General features: G+C 42.8%; 1 protein-coding gene across 1 annotated transcript in view; it reads left to right on the forward strand.

Moving 5' to 3' along the window:
- Positions 1–7873: 7873 nt before the first annotated feature.
- Positions 7874–23825, forward strand: part of KCNB1 (potassium voltage-gated channel subfamily B member 1) — a 209225-nt gene continuing 193273 nt past the window's right edge. Inside the window, exons 1-2 of the mRNA XM_038370444.2 lie at positions 7874–8329; positions 10044–10706. Coding sequence (XP_038226372.1) covers positions 10140–10706 — 567 coding nt within the window. The 5' untranslated portion in view covers positions 7874–8329; positions 10044–10139. The remainder of the gene's footprint in view (positions 8330–10043; positions 10707–23825) is intronic.

The raw sequence follows: 23825 nt of genomic DNA on the forward strand, positions 1-23825 counted from the left end.
TCTTGGTGTTTTTACCTTTGCCTTTTATCCTATTTCACTTTATTGTGGGCCAGTTTGCACACCTCTTACTCACATTGATAAGCTGTTATGCCCAAAAGTAATTAATGGAACTACTTGTGTGAGTAGACACTTGATAGCTCAAGTAAGGAATTCAGAATCAGACCCTTCATTGACCTCATTTTTTAAAAATTGTTTAATGACATCTCGAATTGTTTAATGGCATATATTGTTCGAGCCAAGAATGGGAACACCATTATCATCTATCTTGTGCATGCTACAAAAATGGGCACATTTAAAAGAGATCATTAGAATTCATGGGGAATGGTAGTGTCCCATGTGAAGTAGCTTAATCCCAGTCAACCTTCAGAGACAGTTTATTTTAGTCTTCTACATCACACAATGAAGGGAGCACTTTGTGGGAAAAATAGTGTTAGATGAGTTGTTTTAAAAATGATCTTCTTACTCCAATTAATTAAAATGTGATTAATAAAATACACACATTAGAAATGGAAAACAATGCAAATTTTACCCAGAAAGCAGCACACTCAGCCTTGGGAGAATTGAATTTCTTTACACTGCTCAACGGTGACCCCTCTGTCTGATTAAAGGATAGTGGTGACTGGCCCAAGAGAAGCCCCATCAAGTCCTTGACAGGTGAAAGAATGAAGAGCATGTGGAGGGGAAACTGAGATTATAGTAGGACAGAACAAGGATAACAATCACCGAAAATAAGGTTAAAGAGTGATATAAATTATCCTTGCATTGGATGACCGCAGGGCTTTTTTTAACAGGATACAATGGGGAGGACTTGATCTCCAAATCACAAATTCAAATCCACCTTTGGTTAGTTTGTCTGAAAGTCATTACCATCTGATGGCTGACGGGCGGCTTCCAGGAAACAGTCTGATGGTCTCAGTCCATTTCAGCTTCTAGAAACTGAAACTGAAAAGAAGAGAAGCTAGTTGGTAATTGCATCTTCTAGGGATTGTTACAACAATTAATTTAAATTTCAAGGTAACATACTATATTTTCTGTTTAGCAAAGCAAAGGGCAGAATACAATGGTAATAGGTGTGTGTATGTGTGTGAGAGAAAGGAGGACACCATTGTACCCAGGAGATCTGCTCCCTCTTTACATCCAGGATAATTTCTTCTGACTTTTCTGACAAAAACAAATCTTGACTGATTTTTATTCTTTCTTGCCCTGTACAGCCAGGGTAAGGAGAGGTGGATTCTATTCCAGCTCATGCCTCATCAACAGAATCATTAAATGCATTTGAATTGAAGATTTATTAATTGAATTATTACTGGTGATGATACAGGAGCCAGAGAGAAACCAGCTTGACTCTTGGATCACAGGATGAGACTGCAACATTAGCAATTATGAAAACATCTTTATTATTACTCGTCAACTGCCTAAACAGTCATAGAACCAGAGTGGCACACTGAAGGTTCTAGCTTCAAGAAATACAGACAACCCAAGCACTATATAATGGTAGATCAGCACTTGCAGGCCTCAGTTGAAGGAAAGATACTGGCCTTGATGGACCAATGCTTTGATCCAATATGGCAGTTACTGCACTCATTTACACGCATGCAAGTATGGAGTAACTTCTTTGATTCCAATGGCTTTTCTCTTGATTTACACCGGTGTGACTAATATTAGAATTTAACCCTATAGGCCTAAAAAACCCTGGCCCAGGCATCTGCAGTCACTAAATAATAAAAATAAAATTCCTTTGGAGAATTCAGAGGTTCAAGATAAATGTTGGTTAGATGGCAAATCTCATATGGAAGGTCTTCCCCAGTGCAAAGCTTGAGCTAACAGTGGAGATAGGGAGAATCAAATTTTCCTGTCCGATGTAGAGTCAAGCAACGGGATAGATACACCCTCTGGTTTTGGCCAGTGCAGAATGTAGCCACATGCCCATCATTTGCCCTATGCTACCCTCTACCTCTCTCTGTGGGTCACCAGGGCATCCTGCCTTGCAAAGCTGCTCCATAGCATGTAAGGGATGTCTGATGTGGAGCCTGTCACGAGGAAACCATGCAGTTGCTGCTGCAATTCCAGCCTCGTGCACCCTTGAGGATGGATAGGGAGAAGGATCAGGACTATAATATTTACAAATAAGGCTAAATAAATATCCTGGGTAATTTCGTTAAAACCATTGCAGCTACACCAGGGATGCATTTGGTCCATTGTGGGGGCTTTAAACTCACACAGAAGAAACATTTAAGTTTTTTTGTTGTTTTTTTCCCCTTTCCTTCATGCATTTATGTGCTGTCTCAAATGAGCGTGTGCGGGATGTGACCAAGACAAATGTGGCTGTGGGCAATATAGATCTACATGTACAACCACCTTAGAGAACACGCCAGTGTTTCTGCAACACTTAAGAGCTATTAGTTCTCCAGATCCATCTTCATTAACAACCCTGAGAACATTAGGTCTTACTGAATCACTCTTAGGAAGCTAGAAGCAGCAATGTGTGTATGCCCATTGTCAGTAAGTGCTGAAATACTATTTAATGTATGCAAGAGAGACCTCCTCCACAGAAATGTATAGGGCTGGAGTCAAGTGGGATGGCTTTTAATGTGCTTTCTGGTGACTTAAAATAGAGCTTCTTTAAGAACCAGATCAGAATGGAATTTCTTTATGGCCTAGCCTCATAGACCAAAGGAGCCTGACCCTGGTTAAGAACCAATAAGAAGTCTGATAAAGAGCTTTATAGAGTGAATGCAGGCACGAGGCAGGCTGGCTGGCTTCTTACACTATCAGCCTTCCCATCTTGCCTGCTATGGACTCTTTGGAAGCATATTTTTAATAGATTGCTTCGGACTGAGAGTTACAGTGTAAAATTAAAGCCTGAAAGGACCCTTACAGCCAGCGAGGACACTAGTAGCTTAGGAGGCAGAAACCTCAAAAAGGTTCTGAAAAGTTCAGATAAGCCTAAAATGTCAAATCCAGATCAAGACTTACTGGATTCTGAATCTTTTCAGGGATTTTTCTGTCTCTCTGCACCCTGAATGGTATGTCCAGTACTTATACGACAAGTGTTATCTTTCATAGCTTCACGACTCAGGATGCCATGCCCCAAAACAACTTGTACTCACTTTGGGCTCTTCTCACATCCAACTAGCCTCGCTACTCCGCTTACAGAAGTCTCTTCCAGGGACAAGAAAAATTGCCCCATGACTCGATCCTTCTCCCATTCCTTGCCTTTTGTTTCCCTTCTCAGAGCGGAGACCCTCCCTTGCTCTTTGCCTTTAATGAAAATGTCAAGTGCAGCAGCTCAGAACATCTCCCATGTTCTTCATTACTTCCCTGAGGAGCCTCAAAGGCAAATCTGAGGGCTCAAGATCAGTTGCCTTCCAGGCTGGGTGGCAGTACAAGGCTGCAGCTGCAACTGAAACCCATACCCGGGTAGTTAGACTTTCATTGAAGGCAACTGTAAGGATGGAAAGGTCAACTAGGTGGGGAGCAAGGGAGGATCAAGTTGGCATTGATGTTTTTTTCTGGAGGTGGGCCCAGTAGTGTACAGATTTGTTTTTAATTGTATCTCAGCAGGGAAAGCACTCTAGAGGTGTGGGCGCTCTGCTCTGCCAGCACTTTCCCCTTGTGTTTTAGTATCTTAGAGTTGTTGGGCTGTGACTTGCACAAGCCATTGTTTGACTCTCAAAGTCTGTGTACCTCAATTCTTTCATTTTGAAACACACTTTGGGGACTCCTGGGGAGAAACCTGGTTTTTTATTTACTCTTTCCCCCATTTAAGAGCAGGCGCACTGGGCTTCCAAACAAGAAGTTTGGAAATCCCTCTTATACCTTGCTATTTCATTGGCCTGACTGAAAGGGCCTTGAAACAAAATGAATGACCAAGAGGGCAAGGGTTCCCGATATTTACATAATGAGAACCACATTTTAACAGAGGGTCAGTGCCCTGTGAGTGACTTCCTCTCCCATTCACAAGTGCATGACATCTCTGGGACAACCACAGCAATGTTAGAGAAGTGTTTGGTGTGTGATGTCTTTCAATACATTTGAGTGTTAATATCATGTGAGGAGACACTACCTCCTGCTCTGCCCAGAGATGTTCTGCAGACCACAGTCTGAGAGCCATCATTCATTGTCATGAGAAACCTTGGAGTTGCCTTACATCAGTAGTTCTCAAACTTTTGTACTGGTGACCCCTTTCACGTAGGAAGCTTCTGAGTGTGATTCCCCCCATATAAATTAAGAACACTTTTTATATTTAACACCATTATAAATGCTGGAGGCAAAGCAGCGTTGGCGTGGAGACTGACAGCTTGTGACCTCCCCCATATAGTAATCTTGCAACCCCCTGAGGGGTCCCGACCCCCAGTTTGAGAACCCCTGCCTTATATTGAGGAGTCCTTGTTTCCTCACAGCTGTATTGTTTGTTAAGTTCAGCAAAGCAGTGTAAATCAACCTTTTCCTCTATCCCATAGGAATGGACAGGGAGATGCTGGAAATGATTTTAAGCTGGGCAGCCCTTTCACATTACCAGCTGTGGAACCCTATGGGAGTTAATGGCATTTGGGAGTGCTGACCAGTGGCAGGATAGTTCCACGGGTAGCCTCAGAATATTCCATTAAGGTGCTGAAAGCCATGGCTAAATGCTGAAGAGGCTGCTTTCCCCTCCTTGGCACTTACCAGGTAAAATCTGGATATGTAGATAGGCAATTTCAGTTAATGGTAAATCCAGGGGAATACATTTGAACCATATACTAGACATGTTCTCTGAAATATTTGAGGTTTAAGGAATCTCCTGCTTAATAACTCAAAATGCTTGGCAGTGAACAGGATTTGCCAATGATTGTTGTTCAAGTATGTGGCTGGCTCCATGAGCCTTGAAAGAATAAACCATAAATTAAGATTTGAGATGTTTTGGGTATACAAAATATCAACTGAGAGAGGTTAGCCGGAGAGACTGTTTGCTATCGGGTTAGAGAACTTTGCCAGAAGATGTGGAGTGTATTATATCATCTCATCCCTGTGCTGCCCCTTGCTGACAAACTGCCTGAGCTGACCCAGTGAGCAGTTTCTGGGAGGACGCAAAGCTACAGAAATAGAAATACTCTCTGAATCGGGGCTGGCTCTAGGCACCAGCAAAACAAGCAGGTGCTTGGGGCAGCACATTTCCAGGCGTGGCATTCCGGCGCCGGCTATGCCACCCCAGTTCACCTCTGCCTGTTCCCCTGAGCGCACTGCCTCTCCCTCGCCGGAGAGGGGAGAAGTGGAGCGTTCAGGGGAGCAGGCGGAGTGGAGGTGAGCTAGGATGGAGGGTTGCGGGGGTGAGGAGGAGCCGCAGGAAGCAATGTGGGGGGGAATGCAGCATGCCAGGAGGAGGAGGCGGGGCCGGGGATTTGGAGAAGGGGTTGGGAAGGAGCGGAGCTGGGAGAGGCCAAAATTTTTTTTGCTTGGGGCAGCAAAAATCCTAGAGCCCGCCCTGCTCTGAATAGACTTTTTTCAGGTGTGATCAGTTTGGCAATCCTCCTTTCTTATTTAGGGCCTGATCCTACAGCTTTTATATGAGAAGTCACTCTGACTCCAGTGTGAGTTTGTTCATTTGAGCAGTAACAGGCAGGAAGGAGTCTAATGTGAACAATCAACAGTGATGTTGCCAACTTGGTCTCAGGCTATTTTGTTATGAATCCTTTTTCCCCTCCTTACAATGATCTGTTCAGCTAGTACTCCGTAGTTTCTACAGTAACATGTGAATGATATTACCAGTGTCATAAGAATGGTGTAGAAGGTTATAAATGCACTGGTGATAAAAGTAAGGTTGCCTCTCTTCTAAAGATTTATCTGGATTGAATCTGATTTATTGTCTTCTGTATTACTTGTTGTTTTCCTGCTTCCCCCTTAAACAGGCAGAGGTTAGTTCTCATGCTGTTGCTTGGACAGGATAGGGTCCACCAATGTGTTTATGCACCTCCATGATATTCTGTTCTAGCCAAATTTGGCACATTTCAGGATAGGATGCCCATGACATAGCAGTATCTGTTGAGCTGTCCAGCCCTCATGATTTTAGGTCTTCCAAAGGAGGGCTTTTACATCTTACTTTCACTGGGTCAAAGTTTAAATGATCTCACAGGAAATTGGTAGGCATTTGGAGCAGATGACCACACCACTTTAGCATTGGGCTACTATTGAGAGAGTTGGGGTCTGTTTAGTTAGAAAAAGGATCTCTTCATTCGATTTGAATTTGTACCATTTAATGTTTACAATCCTTCAGAGATGTTCATCTTACACAGACAGAGGCCTGACTTTATTATAATGTAAGATAATGTGCCTCAGACATCACGATGGTACCACAAGCCAAATAACCTGTTCTCATAGTATCTTCTAACTGAAGATTTCAAGCACTTTACAAACTTTAATAATTTAGCCTGACCATCCCATGCACGGCAGCTTATTGTTATTATCCCCATTTTACAGATGGTTAAACTGAACCCTAGAGTTGAAATGACTTGCCCCAGGACTCTTCCACAGCCTGTGGTAAAAGCAAGAATAGAACCCCAAATCTTCTAACTGAATGTGCTCTAATGACAGTAATAGCCTTCTTTGAGGCAGTGTGGCTAGTGAATACAGCACTGGACTGGGACTCGAGAGGGGTTTTATCCCAGCTCTGCCAGTGGCTGCAGGGTGATCTGGGGCAAGTCACTTCACTGCTCTATTTCCACAATTTTCCCCATCTGTAAAATTTAGATAATGATGCTTCCGTCCTTTGTAATGTGCTTTGAGCTGTACTACTATGAAAAGTTCTGTGTAAGAGTTAGGTATTATTCCTTTAGAGATAAAGTCCTGACCCTACAAGCCCCGAGTGTGTATAGCACTGTTTGATAAGGATAATAGGTTAACATATAGGTATTAATTAGACAATAGTACCAGGGTGAGAGACTGGATGGTGAGAGAAGCATAGTAATAAGTGAGAACACGTATTAGCAGGAGGATTAATCTCTTAATTATTATTCATGTAGCATTTCAATGCAAGTGCTTTTACAGACTGAATAGTCCAAAGTCTAAATTGACATTATACAGACTGAGAGTGAGGAAGGAAGCAAATAACAGGATACAAGGGCGGGATACAGAGAATAAGTTGTGGGCTGCTTGGTAGTGCCACATGCGTCAGAGTTATTTCTTTAGTATTGCCCCCACGGTCAAGAAATTTTCCTTCTTGCTTTATTTAGTGGAGTGCATAAACTTGACCAACATCAGAGATCTGCTTCCTTCCCCCCCCATTCCATGTTTCATTATCAATTTATGCATGCATCATTAAGATCTGTAGAATAAAGGCTAGGATATAGCCTATGGAGGAAATCAGGCAATCTTCACTCAGACCAAACTCCTGCTGAAGTCAGAGTAACTGCAACTGTGTGATGTGTTAAGGGCTAGATGATAGACAAGGAGAAAACCCCACCTGGTGCATATCTAACAGCTCAACTCCCAGTAGATCCTAGCTCAACAAGGCAGTCACAGGGAAAGGCCATGATACGTTTATCAATATAGCTTTGCTTTTAGCTCTTAACAGTTACTATTCTGAGACAAATCCTTGTTGGCTTTTTGCAGTATCATTTTGTATGGGAACAGAGGGATTTTGTGTGTGTGTGTTATGGGGTGGGGTGTATGTGAATAAAAGACCTGAGGTGCAGCTTCTCTTAAGGAGAAATGCTCAGGAATCTCTCTCACCCACACTCTTCATAAACTCCAATGATAAAAGTTCTTCCAGGCTCCTGCCTTCTAAATCATCCCCAGGCGGGCACAGCCAGGCCAGGCGAGTGTTAACTTCTCCTGCAATGCTGCATCCCAGCTCGTGGTGGCGCTGCCCTCCTCTCATCAACCTCCAACTTCCCATTCACTCTAAACAACGCTGGGCCAGAATTGCAGGGAAAAGCTGGAGGTTCAGACCAGACTTGTTGATCTCCATTAAGAGACAGCAGAAGGAAAGAGAGGCGCTTTCCTCTGTGTCTTTAGAACGAGAAAACGTGGCTCCATTTTGAAATGTAGACGGGGGCGGAGGGAGCGAGCCTCATCCAAGTGCAGGCCTTGGGAAGCTGCTTGCAAAAGGATCCTGGGAATAATCAGCAGCTTTCAGGCGGCTGTGTGGACCCATTTGCCTTGCTTCCCTCCTCCCAGCCCGGGGTTCTTGGACATACTGGAATATTATTGTGATCTGTCTGCCTAGGGCTTCCAGGGAGCCAGTGCAAACGGCCTCAGCTTGCTGATCGCTTTCTGGCTGATGCAGGATGTAGCCACGCGTTGGGTTCCCTGTTCTCCGCCGACTGCCCGGCTTTGATGCTTGGCGAAGAAGGTAGGTAGCCCAGCTCGCCTGGGAAAAGGGGGAACGCCGGTTTAGAAGCGTTTGCCGGAGTTTATGGCTCTAGCCAGGGTCACAGTCGAGGAGCAGATCCGGCTGCTGTTTAAAGACACGGTCATTGATTGCCAGGATCCCTGCACTGGCTACAAGAGGCGAAAGAGCGCGCCCGTGAACCCTTGAAATCCGTATAGGGATGGAAGGCTGGGCATGGAGGACAGTGTGAACTGCTTCCCATCTTCACTGGGATATTTTAATGCCGTCTTGTGTAAGCAACAGTGCCGGGGACGTTGCAAGGCAGCCTGCTTTCGTAATAAGCGTGTGCTGGGTTTATTATTATTTACTGACCCTCCGTTGATTTATGTGGGATGGAAGGGAGGGAAATGGGGGGAGAGTCTCCCAAATGTGAAATGCGTTGTTTAAAGTGACTGGCAATCAATCCATCTCTTCCCGCCCTCCGCCTCCTCCCCCCCCCCCCATCCAAACTCCTCCGGGAGATTCACAAGCGGAGAGTTATAAAAAGCATCTGGAGCTGAGCGAGAGAACGAGTCATGCAGGCAGGCAGCCCCTAGCTGGGAACAGTGTTCCCCTTAACCCTACCTGCATAATCCATTCCCCGCATCTTGGGGGGGGGGGGGGTGGGCGGAGGGCGCCCACCCTTTGTGGCAAGAAGCCCCGTCTCCTGCTTTGGAAGCGCTCTCCGCACCCGCTCCGCAATGCCGGCTCCGATCGAGGATAGCTGCTCCCCGGACTTTCTTCATGCTGAGGACGTTGCATTTCATGCAGGATGCGTAATTAGATGTCATCGCTTAAACCCTCAGCGGCAGCCTAGGGCCCTGACGTCTTTGGGTTAAATTTATAACCAGGTAACAGGGGAGGAATAAAGGACCGGACTGGAGGCTTGCAGGTTTCTGAGCACAGTCCGGGCGGATTTGGGCTGAGCGCCACACACGGTTGTGGCTTTTTTTGGTTTGGTTTTGTTTGGAAGTTCACGATTCCTTAACCCTGGGCTTAACCAAAGAAAACGGGGGGATCGGGGGAAGGGGGAGAGGCAATCGGGAAGCCAAGCGAAAACATAGCTCCTGTAATGACTTTAGAGCTGAGTAAACATTCCTCGCTTCCGGCGTGGCTATCCCGGGGGCCTGTCCCCACAGGAGGGTGCGCTGTGTGCACGGTGCGGGGGAACTGTGCGTGTCCCCCCAGGGCTTAGTGCCTGTGTGGCCAGAACTCTCCCTTGGCCTCCTGGAGCCTCGAATAATGCTCCTGGCTTCCGCAAATCCGGCTAAAGCCGCTGGGGGGGGGGGAGGGATTGCCCCGATCTGTGTTTCTTACTCCTCGCAGCCCTCCACAAACCAAGGCAGAGCCGCGTTCAGCGCCTTCCCTTCGCCTGCGGCCCCTCTGCCAGGCTGGCTGTAGCCCTGGAAAAGGCGCGTGTTACCCCGCGAGTCTCGCCCCCCTCCCCGCCCCGGGGCGGGCCCAGCGCCGGGTGCCCCCTGCCCCTGGGGCCGGCTCCCCCGGGGGCACAGCGGCTTCCCCCCCCTCCCCGGAGCGGGCCGGTTTCAGCACCACGGGGCCGAACAGCGGCCAGCGCGTCCCCACCGCCGGGCGCCGCGCTGGAGCCGCTGAACCGGGCTATCGGCCGCTTTGATTAACGCCCGCAGCCGGCGGGCAGGGGGGAATGACCCGTGCGGCTTTGGCTTCTCTCTTGCAGCTCTTCGGCATGGAGGGGAAGGGGAAGGAGAACAGGTGAAGCCCGCCGGCTCTGAAGCGTGAGTGCCCGTCCCCGCGGAGCCTTCCAGAGGCAGCGATGCCCGCGGGCATGAACAAGCATGGATCTCGGTCTTCTACCTCTTTGCCTCCAGACCCCATGGAGATCGTTAGGAGCAAGACCTGCTCCCGGAGGGTCAAACTCAACGTGGGGGGCCTGGCGCACGAAGTTCTCTGGCGAACCCTGGACAGGCTGCCCCGGACCAGGCTGGGCAAGCTGAGGGATTGCAACACGCACGAGTCCCTCATGGAGATCTGTGACGACTATAACCTGGAGGAGAACGAGTATTTCTTTGACCGGCACCCGGGGGCATTCACTTCCATCTTGAACTTCTACCGCACGGGCAAGCTGCACATGATGGAGGAGATGTGCGCTTTGTCCTTCAGCCAAGAACTGGACTACTGGGGGATCGACGAGATCTACCTGGAGTCCTGCTGCCAGGCCAGGTACCACCAGAAGAAAGAACAGATGAACGAGGAGCTGAAGAGGGAAGCCGAGACGCTGAGGGAAAGGGAAGGGGAGGAATTTGATAACACCTGCTGCGCCGACAAGAGGAAAAAACTCTGGGACCTTCTAGAGAAGCCCAACTCTTCAGTAGCTGCCAAGGTAACTTCTCAAATTACTGCTCAATGCTTGCCATCCATAAGTATTGCCCGTGGGGGCTGAAATGGGTCCCTGGCAGCCAACTATCCTAAGCAAACAGGGGGACGTTTGTTTGATGTATGTGCCTTTAAAGCTTTGTACTGGTGCCCAGGGTTTGAGCAGCTTCATGTAACATTGATTAATAATAGCCAAGTCCAGTCCCTAGTGGACTTCATGGAATCTATGGCTCTTCTGCTTTTCTGGATAAGGCTTTTATTGGGGAAGGAGGGCTGGGAGAGTGGGAGGGCCTCCCACACAATTCTACCCTTCTCATGCAAAACAGGGCAAGATTTTCTATTAATTCTTATGATCTATGGGTAGATGAAAGAGTTGAGGAAAGGGAAGTAAACATCAGAAGCCATCCAGCCCTCAGAGGCCAGTTGGAACAGATGCACAATTACAGTGAGAAGTGTAACCTCATTAGTTTATCTAAAGCATGGGCTGTTTTATGTAGGTTTTTCAAGTTCTCTGAGAAGCAGTTAGGGTTTATTTACTGCTTGTTCTCAATCTTAGTAGATGTCCAATCTTGGTCCAAAACTGTAATGAGCTGTATAAAGTTTCCTATGAGTTTTACTAGCTTGAATTTAACTAGTAAAAATATAATGGTGTGTATCGCCCAGTATAAGGCTATTCAGAATCATTTCTAACTAGCTAGTGGTAAGCAAGGATGGCTGTACTAATAAATGCTGCCTTTCAAGGCTTATCTTAACTTTTCAGGGTAAAATGCAAACACCCCAAGGAAGTACCATGCACTTTTAGTCTTCAGCTTTACTGAGGACAGTGTTTTAAATCTGTTTCTTACCTGCTTCTAACAGATTTTAATTTTTCCCTCTATACAGTGCGATTGAAATTCCTTGACTGTTTATAGATGATTGACATGCTGCTTGGTTTGAAGTTGTTACACTTGGATCCAACAGTTCTATTTTAATATACTTTGAAAATAATATCATAGTTTTGAGAAATTAGTGTCATAGTTGACGGCTAATTAGCTGCTCCGCATTAGAGAATATCCTTGCAACTGCGCATTTTCATTAGCGATGAAACATCTGCAAACAAACATAGCTATTCTGTAACCGGTGAGATAAAAATAAAGGTTAAAAGAGGTGGAAATGCAGTATTAAGGATTGGAAAGTACAGGAGATTGAACGTTAAAGGATTGAACGCTTGACATTTCTGGGACCAGTACTCCTGCAATACTGCTGCATAGCAAAATGAAAGCAGAACTATTTTTCTGTAAATGTATACTTTTTTGATTGATTTACATTTCTACATGCAAATTGGATCTTTGTCCCTGTAGCAAGTGGATTATGTTTTGTTTTGTTTTGTTTTCTGATTTTGAAAAATGGGTTTGTTTCTATTGCAGGTATGAACAAAAGTGTCTTTAAAGTTCTGAGAAGATAGTTTGAAGAGAGTGTGTGTGGGATAAATGATTTATTCTGGCAGGGAAAAGGAAAGGTGTGTTGCTTTGATGAAAGACGGAGACCCAGAAGGTCTTTTTTATTTCAAATGGCACAGATAACACTGTGCTGAAGATGTTAATAATGTATACGCATATTTTGGCACAGCTATGGAATCCTGAACCAGAGGCCTTGTGCTTAGCTATCTGTAGCACTGACTCAAAATCCACTAGGGACTGTTGAAGTTCACGATTTATTGTATATGAGCAGGGGGTCACTCTTGCCAAATAAGTGTCTGTTGGGATTTATAAGTGAAATACACTCTAGGTTTATCTTCTGAGAATTTTCTCAGAGTAAGTGATTCAGCATGGCAGGCTTTGGACTAATCTAGAGCGAATTGCAAATGCATTATTGCCTTTCCCATGTTAAACTACCCCCCTGATGTTTCACTATTACAATTGACGTGATGATGTAATTTGCCTGGGAACTGCTGGAATATTTGAAGACAAATACAGATTCTAGTCACTTTAACTGTAGCAAGGAAAAGAGATATGATTAATGATTAGATTAGGCAGAAAAAGGCCACTAGGTCTAGTGAAACCTTTGCCTCTTTGCTTGTGGATACTTCTCCACTCGCTGCTCTTGGGTTTGTACTCTTTGCTTTGATAACCTTCCTTGAGAGCTCATCCATCTATTGTATTTATTGGGCCCAATTCTGACACAGGTCAAGGTCTGACTGAAGTCACTGGGCAGCTGGCCATGGAAAGGACTGAGTAAGGATTTGGGGGTCTAACCCATTATTATCAGAATCAAACAGTTGTGCCCAGTTATCATCACTTTAAGACTGCATTCTCTGAATCTGGACTCACTGCCTCACCTCATCCAGCTATTGCATACATGCAAGTCCTTCTAATAGAGTAGGTGACCTGCTAGCATCACCCTCTTTCACATTTCCTCTTAAAATGAGACTATTTCTGCTTTTGCCAGCATCGTGCCCTCTCCAGGGCATTCAAACCTTTCCCATGGAAAGGGGACCATAGTAATCTATTCCAGTAGTTATCACCAAAGTGTCCTTCAACTGGTACAAACCAGCATTTCCTGTCTCATCCCTCTTCCCTCCCCATTTTACAGTTGGGCTAGACTGAAATACTTAGACAACCTCTTTTCTAGTTCTCTCCTCTGTACCCAAAATCTCCTTCTTAGTCAGTAGAATTCTCATCTGTGCTAGTGACTCTTTCTAGTCTCTGGATTTGTGGCTCCTCAGTAGAAGATTCTTTCCAATTAAATGTCACATTCATAAATTGGTTGCAGTTTCCTGCTTAAGCAATTTTTAAAATAATTCAACAAACTATTGTACTTTCTGCACCATGAGCCCTTGTATAAGCCAATGCCGGACTTTGTCAACAAGCCATTAACCCTCCTTCTTGCCTCTGCATGGTTTGCCTTTGTCAGCTTTGCACTATCTCTCAGTTAGATGATAAGGAACAAGTTCTAATCAGGTTAAGTTTTTCAAGGCGGGCTCCCTAACTAAATCTCTCCTCATTGTTTCTATTCTAATATTTTCTCCACAACACCTAACCTAACAAATCTAGAATAACTTTCTGCAGTATATCTGTTAGACGTGTTGGGCCCAGTTCTGCCCTGGTCCCAACACCATTAAAGTAAGAGGTAGGTCTATGAGGGAAGAAGTGGGATCTTTAATCAATTTAAAAAAAAAAAGAGAGAGAGAGAAAGAGACTGCATGAATGAGCTAAAAATAAACATATTAAATTAACATCTCCTCTAGGTTTCTCCATATATCATGTTGAATCTTTGATTGGCTTTTATGCTGTAACCTCCTCAGGGCAAGAAATGTCTTATTTGACTTGTACAATGCTGAGCAATATTAGTGCCTAAATAAAATAGGAATAATATTATTAGATTTGCTAATATCCTGTCCCCTGAGAGCCTCCAAATATCGGAGCTGGTATCAGAGAACTTTTCAAAATAGCAGTTTATGTCTCACTAATTATTGATGTCATTTTCTTTAAGACTTGAGAAATGTGTACTACCTTTTCTTAACACTTTGTTTGCCTCAAGAAGGGCTGTCTACCCCTCCTCCCAGAAACCAGGTCCTCTAGTAATGAGTGCTGTAGAGATGTATATTATAAATACTCTCCATTTCCACTCTTCCATGCACATTACACTCCTCCCCACAATACTGTAATACAATTGCAGCACTGGGCCCCGGTCCTACAAAGAACTACGCAGGCATTTAACTTTATATGTATGAGTAGTTCCACTGAGCTCAGTTTAGTCCAGTGGTGTGCAAAGGGACTATTCACATGCAAAAAGTTAAGCCTGTTCATAAGTATTTGTAGGGTCGGAGCCTTAGACTACTCTCCATCCCACAAACAAACCTTCTATTTTTTCTTTATCTCTTGCCTCTAATTCCTACTGTTTACTTTACTGGATCAATTTCTTCTGACTATACTTGCAGAATCCTTTACTGTTAGCTGAAATATTCACTGTAATTTTAGTCAATGTTTCCTTCTGCTCCTCTGATTATCCTTGTAGCTTACATCAGCTTATTTTTATGGATCTCCCAATCCTCCTTACCAGTTTGTCTATATTTTTTAAAAGCCTTCTACTTATACAGTGGACCGCCCACTACATCCCTACTTAACCACGTTGTCCTCTGTTGCCCTTGCTTCTGTTTGGATTTAACCTGGATGCAACTGAGTTGCAGATTCTTTCTTAAATAGCTCTTTCTTTTTCTAAAGGGAATAAAGGTTGGTTTCACTTGCAATTCCCTAAAAGCAGCCATCCAATAATCAGATGGGAATGTTGCTTTTCCAGGACTTGAACCTCATGAGTGTGTCAGATATTGGCATCCTTCAAGTCTGGCAGTTCCCTGGTGTTGAGGTCCTGGGGATTAAATCTCAGCTGATCCATTCACTCACTCAGTGACCTCTGCCCAATATTCATTCTCTTAGGGTCTCAGTCTGCCAAGCCATAAAACCGTCTAGATACTAGGACTTCCCTAGAAACCAGAGGCTGCATTTGGTCTGAGCTTGACTAAATAAATAAATTACAAAACAAACCAGCTAAAGTTTAAGTGGCATACATGGTTTGTTTTACTAGAGATTATGACCTGAAAATCCTCTGACTATCTAGACCTTTCAAACAACTCTATAAGAAACAGCCTTATATGGGGAATTATTAGTTAAATTGGAAAAGATGGGGATCAATATGAAAATTGAAAGGTGGATAAGGAATTGGTTAAAAGGGAGACTACAGTGGGTCATACTGAAAGGTAAACTGTCAGACTGGAGGGAGGTTATCAGTAGAGTTCCTCAGGGATTGGTTTCGGGACCAATCTTATTTAATCTTTTTAATTCTGACCTCGGCACAAAAAGTGGGTGTGTGCTAATAAAGTTTGTGGATGACACAAAGCTGGGAGGTATTGCCAATTTAGAGAAGGACCGGGATATCATACAGGAGGATCTGGATGACCTTGTAAACTGGAGTAATAGTAATAGGATGAAATGTAACAGTGAGAAGTGTTAAGTCATGCATTTAGGGATTAATAATAAGAATTTTAGTTATAAGCTGGGGACGCATCAATTAGAAGTAACCGAGGAGGTTGATCACAGGATGACTATCAGCTGCCAATATGATATGGTTGTGAAAAAAGTTAATGCGGTTTTGGGATGCACCAGGCAAGGTATTTCCAATAGAGATAAGGAGGTGTTAGTACCGTTATACAAGGCATTGGTGAGACCTCATCTGGAATACTGTGTGCAGTTCTGGTCTCCCATGTTTAGGGAAGGATGAATTCAAACTGGAACAGGTAGAGAGAAGGGCTATTAGGATGATCCGAGGAATGGAAAACCTGTCTTATGAAAGGAGACTTGAGGAGCTTGGCTTGTTTAGCCTAACCAAAAGAAGGCTGAGGGGAGATATGATTGCTTTCTATAAATATATCAGAGGGATAAATACTGGAGAGGGAGAGGAATTATTTAAGCTCAGTACCAATGTGGACACAAGAACAAATGGATCTAAACTGGTCATTGGGAAGTTTAGACTTGAAATTAGACGAAGGTTTCTAACCATCAGAGGAGTGAAGTTCAGGAATAGCCTTCTAAGGGAAGCAGTAGGGGCAAAAGACCTATCTGGCTTCAAGATTAAACTCGATAAGTTTATGAAGGTGATGGTATGATGGGATAACATGATTTTGGCAATTAATTGATCTTTAACTATTCATGGTAAATACGCCCAATGGCCTGTTATGGGATGTTAGATGGAGTGGGATCTGAGTTACTACAGACAATTCTCTCCTGGGTATCTGGTTGGTGAATCTTGCCCACATGCTCAGGGTTCAGCTGATTGCCATATTTGGGGTCAGAAAAGAATTTTCCTCCAGGGCAGACTGGAAGAGGCCTTTCTCTGTAGCATGGGGCATGGGTCACTTGCTGGAGGATTCTCTGCACCTTGAAGTCTTTAAACCGTGATTTGAGGACTTCAATAGCTCAGACATAGGTGAGAGGTTTATTGCAGGAATGGGTGGGTGAGATTCTGTGGCCTGCATTGTGCAGGAGGTCAGACTAGATGTTCATAATGGTCCCTTCTGACCTTAATATCTATAAGTCTTCCTGCCTCTTAAAGAAGAAAGGACTTTTTTCTTTAGTTTTCATAAATTCATACCGTGATCAATATCAGAACAATTAGTGTCCCATGGAAAATATATAAACCTCTGATCTTCTCATAGACTTTCCTGGAGCATGACCTGATTTTATCTATTTTTTTTTCTGCCCCGCAGGGCTAGAGTACCACGTCAAAATCACCCACATCCCCCTGCCTGTAAAAAGCTTCTCTGCATATTGTAATATTTATCCTTCTCTTTTGCTGCCCTTCACTTTTGCTTTATTAGGAGTATAAATCTCTCCATTCTGGTCTGCTAAATTTCCATGTATTTCCCTGTTTCAACCATGTTTCTGCTATTGCAGTAATATCAGATTTATCCTTGAAAACATGCAGCTTCAATTCAGTAATCATATTATGCATGCCTCTAGAATTTATACAGCAGCTTTTTTCTCTCAGCTGCCCATTGCTCTATGCTGTTAATCTCAAAATGCCTTACATTGGTATTAATGAGGTTCGTCCATAAATTCTTTTTTCCTTGTTATAATAGTAACAAAAGTAATAGTTAAAAAATCCATCTGAGATGCTACTTCTGTAACATTCTGCTTTTACACACAACTAGTTATAAATGTCTTCAAATTACGATACATCCATTTCTCATTCATCTCCAGCATTTTATGTATGAATTCATCACTCTACCAGCAGCTAGAAGTATATCAGATTCTCCCCTTCCCACTCCCATAATGTATCTCCTATCTCTTAGCCAGGTTGCCAGGTGATATGCCTGCTCATTCCATTAAAGCAAGGCTGTCTAACTTTTTTGCTCACCTGAAGGCTTGTAGCTGTGGTTTACCTTCTTCATTTGTCCAACGTGGCTACTGCCTTGTTTCCCCCCCTCTATGAGGTTAATTTAACTCTTCATCAAACCAAAGTAAACAGAAATCTAATATCAGTCCAAAGCCTTTACCCCTTGGTGCATTGATTCACCTCCTTTTTGGGCCATTGACAGTTTTGCCACTGGGCTTCTTCCACAGCAATTTGGTGGAGACACATAAGCAGCTGGTGCCCTCTCCATGTCTCCTCCCAGTTGCTGGTTATTCTAGCCCCAAACATCATTCCTTCCTCGGGTACATTTCCCAGTCCTTCAGTTGTATCTCTAGGTCTCTTCCCAGGCTCTTCCTAAACCCCACTTAGACCCTTTTCCTGGGGAGAGCCAACAATATGCCCTGTTCCCTTCAGTGTTCTCTACTGCTTATATTTATACCCCTCCGCCAGCCCCGGGAACCTTCCCAGAATACCTTACTTTGCCTACAATTCCCAGAGTTCCTCTGAATTACAATCCCCAGAATTAAGCTGGTCTGGTATTTTTCCATTAAACTTTTTGGGTTGAAAACTGCTGATTTTTGAAAAACAAAAGCGTTTATGAAACAAGGTCGGTGAATCTCCCAACTCAAAAAAGTTAGAAAAAAGGTTTGGAGTTGACAAAATGTTTTGTTTTGACATTTTTTGTAACAAAACATTCTGGGTTTTCCATTTGAAACATGGTTTTGTTTTGAAATCTAAGCTAATTAGACTTGAAGGAAAAAAAGAGATGTTGAAATCAAAATTAAATGTTTCCGTTGATGTGCACCAAAAATGTTCTCTCACCTCACTAGAGCCCTCTGTCTGGTTATGCATGCTATTAACTCAGTCTCTTTTCACATTATAAGCCACATTTCTATGTCAGGATAATTGTGCAATTGCATGTCTAATTTGGTTGTGAAATGACTGCAGTTGCACATGCAAATATATCTAATTAGTTATTTGTTTGTGAAACTACCTGATGTGCATATGTAACTGAACCAGCAAATAAGATACGCTGCTAGCTACGCTTCTCTTCTGCTTTTGCTCCATATCTACCTCACTAGCGTTCGTCAGTGCAATTTGAATCCTACATGTTTGCAGCCAACACTCACCTTGTTCACAGGGAGTGTGGTTAGCTGTTAGAGCAGGGGAATGGAGAGCAGGACTCCTTGGTTCTACTCCTTGCTGAGCAAGTCACTTAACTTCTCTGGGTTCACATCTGTATGAGAGCGTCTGTCTCGGGAGGGGATTGTGAAGTTTATTTGCTAATGCTAAGTTTCTTAGATAACAGGTGGTATAGAAGTACAAAATATTCAGGGGTGAAAATTTCAAATCATGAAGGGCTTTTAGGCACCAACTCCCATTTGTGCCTTTGAAAATCTCTCCCATAAATGACAGGTTTCAGAGTAGCAGCTGTGTTAGTCTGTATCCGCGAAAAGAAAAGGAAGACTTGTCGCACCTTAGAGACTAACAAATTTATTTGAGCATAAACTTTTGTGAGCTACAGCTCACTTCACCGGATGCGTTCAGTGGAAAATACAGTGGGGGGATTTATATACACAGAAAACATGAAACAATGGATGTTACCATACACACTGTAACGAGAGTGATCAGGTAAGGTCTCATTCAGCAGCACATCTACCAATGTGATATATGCCATCATGTGCCAGCAATGTCCCTCTGCCATGTACATTTGTCCAAACTGGACAGTCTCTCTACTTAAAAAAATTAATGGACACAAATTAGACGTCAAGAATTATAATATTCAAAAACCACTCGGAGAACACTTCAATCTCTTTGGTCACTCGATTACAGACCTAAAAGTGGCAGTTTTTCAACAAAAAAAACTTCAGAAACAGACTCCAACAAGAGACTGCTGAATTGGAATTAATTTGCAAACTGGATACAATTAATTTAGGCTTGAATAAAGACTGGGAGTGGATGGGTCATTACACAAAGTAAAACTATTTCCCCATGTTTATTTCGCCCCCTCTCCCCCCACTGTTCCTCAGATGTTCTTGTCAGCTGCTGGAAATGGCCCACCTTGATTATCACTACAAAAGGTCCCCTCCCCCGCTCTCCTGCTGATAATAGCTCACCTTACCTGATCACTCTCCTTACAGTGTGTATGGTAACACCCGTTGTTTCATGTTCTCTGTGTATATAAATCTCCTCACTGTATTTTCCACTGAATGCATCTGATGAAGAGAGCTGTAGCTCACAAAAGCTTAGTCTCAAATAAATTTGTTAGTCTCTAAGATGCCACAAGTAGTCCTCCTCTCCCATAAATGTTGTTTCATTCTCCACTGCACTAAGCTTTCTCCCTTCCTTATCCTTCTTCTCATTTGCCCAGACACTGTTTGCTATATTTTACTGTCTCCTGTGCTTTCAACAGCCCCGTTTAGAAACTCACTCAGCTGGTTCCCAGACTCTGGTTTCATTCCTTCAGCAGCAGGGAACCTGACTTTAGTGCCAGAGCCAAGTAGCCATGTTTATAAAAATGGGGTCTTTATTTAAATGTACTTATTGTTATATGCCAGGAACGTGCCCCATGCTGGGCAAAACACACATGCATCAAAGGTCTGTTTCCTGCTGCAAGGAGTTTACAGCCTCCTGTGGCAAGCCTATCTTACCCTCAGTGAGCCAAATTCAACTCTGATGATACCAAGGGGGTTATGCCCCCTTCCATCAGGGTTGTATTTGAATGAATAATTTGCATTTTGGCATAAGTGAAAATGGCTCTATCTGCAGTCAATCAGGAATTTTCCATTAGAATTATTTTCCGATGGAAAATGCAGTTTCTGTTAAATAAACATTTTCTGTGGGAAAACCTTAATTTTGCAGATTTTTTTTTAAATATATTTTCCATGAGGAAAATGAAAGTTAAATATTTTGTTTTGGGTCAGTTTTATTTTGAATTGGAACATTTTATTTTGTTGAACAGATTTGAAATGTTCCATATAGGATGAGTTCAGTAAAACATTAAACTACATTTCCCTATCAGTGTATTGCCTTCTGGGAGGCGCATTAGGTCCTATGGGCCGAGCTCCCTGCATTCCCATGGCGTAATGCAGATTTCCTGCTGACCAAGTTCGGTGTGGTGCATCACGGAGTCATATGACGCTCCAGCAAAGGAATATGGCCATAGGGGAGAATGGAGGTCTCCAGTTCCCGAGCTACAGCTCCCACTAGGCTCGGAAAAATGCGGTTTAACATTGAACTGACTCAAAATGAAGCATTTGGGGTTAGTTCAACAAATGAAAACATTTTGATTTTGGGAATGTCAAAATATTTGGATCAAAAATGGCAACATGAAAACTTTTGACATTTGCAATTCAGAATTTCTATTCCATGAAAAATTTCAATTTTTAATCCCAATTTGGGATAAAAATCTGTTAATGTCAACATTTCCTGGGGCATAGAAATTCCAAATTTTGCCCAGCTCTAACTGCAGATGTTTATCACTGATTGTTGTTCATGAGAAGAATTTTGAGCTAGATTTTTAAAGAATGTAGGCATGCAGTTATGCATGTAATCTGGTTTCAGAGTAGCAGCCGTGTTAGTCTGTATCCTCAAAAAGAAAAGGAGTACTTGTGGCACCTTAGAGACTAAAAAATGTATTAGAGCATAAGCTTTCATGATCTACAGCTCACTTCATCGGATGCACATAATCTATAAATGCAATTTGAGCAATTACAAGTGTAAACCAGATAATTGCATGCAGTGATTGCCAGTTCTGGTCAACAGACTATGTGATTACTTGATTTGTGCATGATCGTATTTGTAGCTGCATGCCAAATGGAGTATGCAATAGCACCCTTAAACTGTGTAGAAATCAGTTCCTGTCCATTTATAACAACAACTTTAATTTAATTCATTTTATTTGCTGGGATAAATGTCCCCACTATTGGTTGTTAGGAATAAACTTGGCACCAAATTATCAGATGATTCTATTGTCCATTCCTTTGATTCAGGGTGGCCTTTACGTTTCTCCTAACTAGTAAAGCAGAATAATCCAATGCTACTTTCACAATTACAAGAGTATTCTAGTTGTTATTACTAATGGCAAAATATTTATGTCAGTGAAAGTTCACAGCTGATCATTTAGTTCTTATAATAAACACAGTCAATATGATTTATTCTATGGAGGTACCTGGCAGTAGAAGCAAATGTGGCCAATCAGTATGGTTAACACATTAATATTAGTCCTGTCTAAAGAAGCTGGTATCTCTTGTTCCCACTAAATTCAATGGATAAAAATTGTATTCTGACCAAGGGAGACAGGAAACATACCTCTTTCAGCACAGGCAGACTACATGATCTAATAGGTCACTTCTATTTCAGATGTCTAGGTTTCTGGTATCTCTTAACTTTTGTACCCTGCACACAGCTAGTCTCTAAGGTGCCTCAAGTACTCCTTTTCTTTTTGCAGATACAGACTAATACGGCTGCTACTCTGAGCTCTGAGGTAGTGTCCAAACTCCCTCCTTCCCTGGGGTTTCCCTTTATTGGTAACTCAGTACAATAACACAACACAAACCTCAGCCTAATCTTCCCCAAGCTTGGCTGTTCCTGTGGTTTTCCCCCCAGGTCCTCCTGTGTCCTAGTTTTCTCTGTTTCCTCTGAAACCTGCTGGAGCTTACTGGATATATCTACCAGAATGACTCGGCAGTACTCGTCCTGAATCTTAATGCAGGGATTTAGCTCCAGAGCCTAGAGAGACTCCACAAAAGAGCCAGACATTCCTATGCAGAGCCTTTGAGTTTTCTTCCCTCTTACTTTTACAGACACACACGCACACACTATTCACGTAGCTGGAATAGTGTAACTTGGGTTAATTTACCACGGTAGTGTAGACATAGCCATAGTAAATGCAAATATAGAGATAGTCAAAGCATGGTAGTTCCTTATCTCTCATGGTATCAGCCAAGGGTCCAAACCCGACTCTTTGAAGGTAAAATACCCACTGAATTTAACTGAAACATTTAAACATTTAATTTAATTTTTACTATAATAATGTCTGCACTTATCAACCAAAGCTTTGAAAGTGCTTTGAAAAGATTGGATGTTTATACCTTGAAACATAGCTGTGGCGTGCAATTATCTCATTTTATACATTTGTAAAGTGAATCAAAAGATTAGGTGGCTTTCCAAAGGGCATATGGCAAATCAGTGGCAGAGCCAGGACGAGAAGCCAGGAATTCTGCCACACAGTGCCTTGTTGTAACTACTACACCACATTGCCCACAACATGATTTTGTTGTTAGTATAGACAAGTTTTCCAGGTACCAAATTTTACCTAATCTGTGGTCTGTAATACTAAGACATTAGTTGATATACCAAAGATGAAATTATAGTTTGCTGTCCTCTGAATGTCCTTACTCTGGGAAGGCAGTTTTAAGCCCATCTTTGTCTTCATATAGCTGTACCTAGTTTAAGGATTCCAGCCCTTATGGAGAAATCTTGTAGAACTTAATAGGGAATGAAAAATTGTATAGAAATTTAATAGGGTTGTACAGAAGTTACTCTAAAAGCCTATTACATTTAATATAGAACCAAATCCTTTCTATACTGATAGATTTTTACAACCATCCTATGGAATTCTATTATAGAGATATAATTCTTAATTAAATCCTGTAGAATAGTTCAAAAATTTGGTGGAAATATTCTTATGTATCATTAATTTCTACAGGATTTTTTTTCCATATGGAAGCCCTTATCAAACACTGAAATCCATTAACCTGTTCAAGGAAGATGTTACACAGTTGAGGTAATTACACTTAACTAAGAACATTTTTTTATAACAGTAGCAAGCTGCATTCCTCCCCTCCCCCATCCCTTTCTCCAAATACAGTAAAAAAAACTCAAAGGCCACAGCTTTGTTTTATACTATAATCAATATATTTTCATATTATTTGACATTCAGACTCTACAGATAAAGCCTACCTATGATACTGTTATCAAAAGGCCTTTCCAGTGAGTTGGTCTGTTAAGTGGGAATAACGTCCCCCTATACCACCGAGAGCATTTATTTTGATAAAACATCCTTCATATGAATTAGAAGGATGCTCAACAGTTGCAGTGTATGTGGCTTGATAGGCTGAATACAGGGTGACCAGATTATTTAATTCAGCTGTCTATGAAGTTGCATCCAGTCACACAAAGGTTGACTTTGATTCCTTATCCCAGCCAGAACTGATACAGAGAGTGTAGGAAAATT

Source organism: Dermochelys coriacea, chromosome 13 (assembly GCF_009764565.3).
Source record: "Dermochelys coriacea isolate rDerCor1 chromosome 13, rDerCor1.pri.v4, whole genome shotgun sequence".
NCBI lineage: Eukaryota > Metazoa > Chordata > Testudines > Dermochelyidae > Dermochelys > Dermochelys coriacea.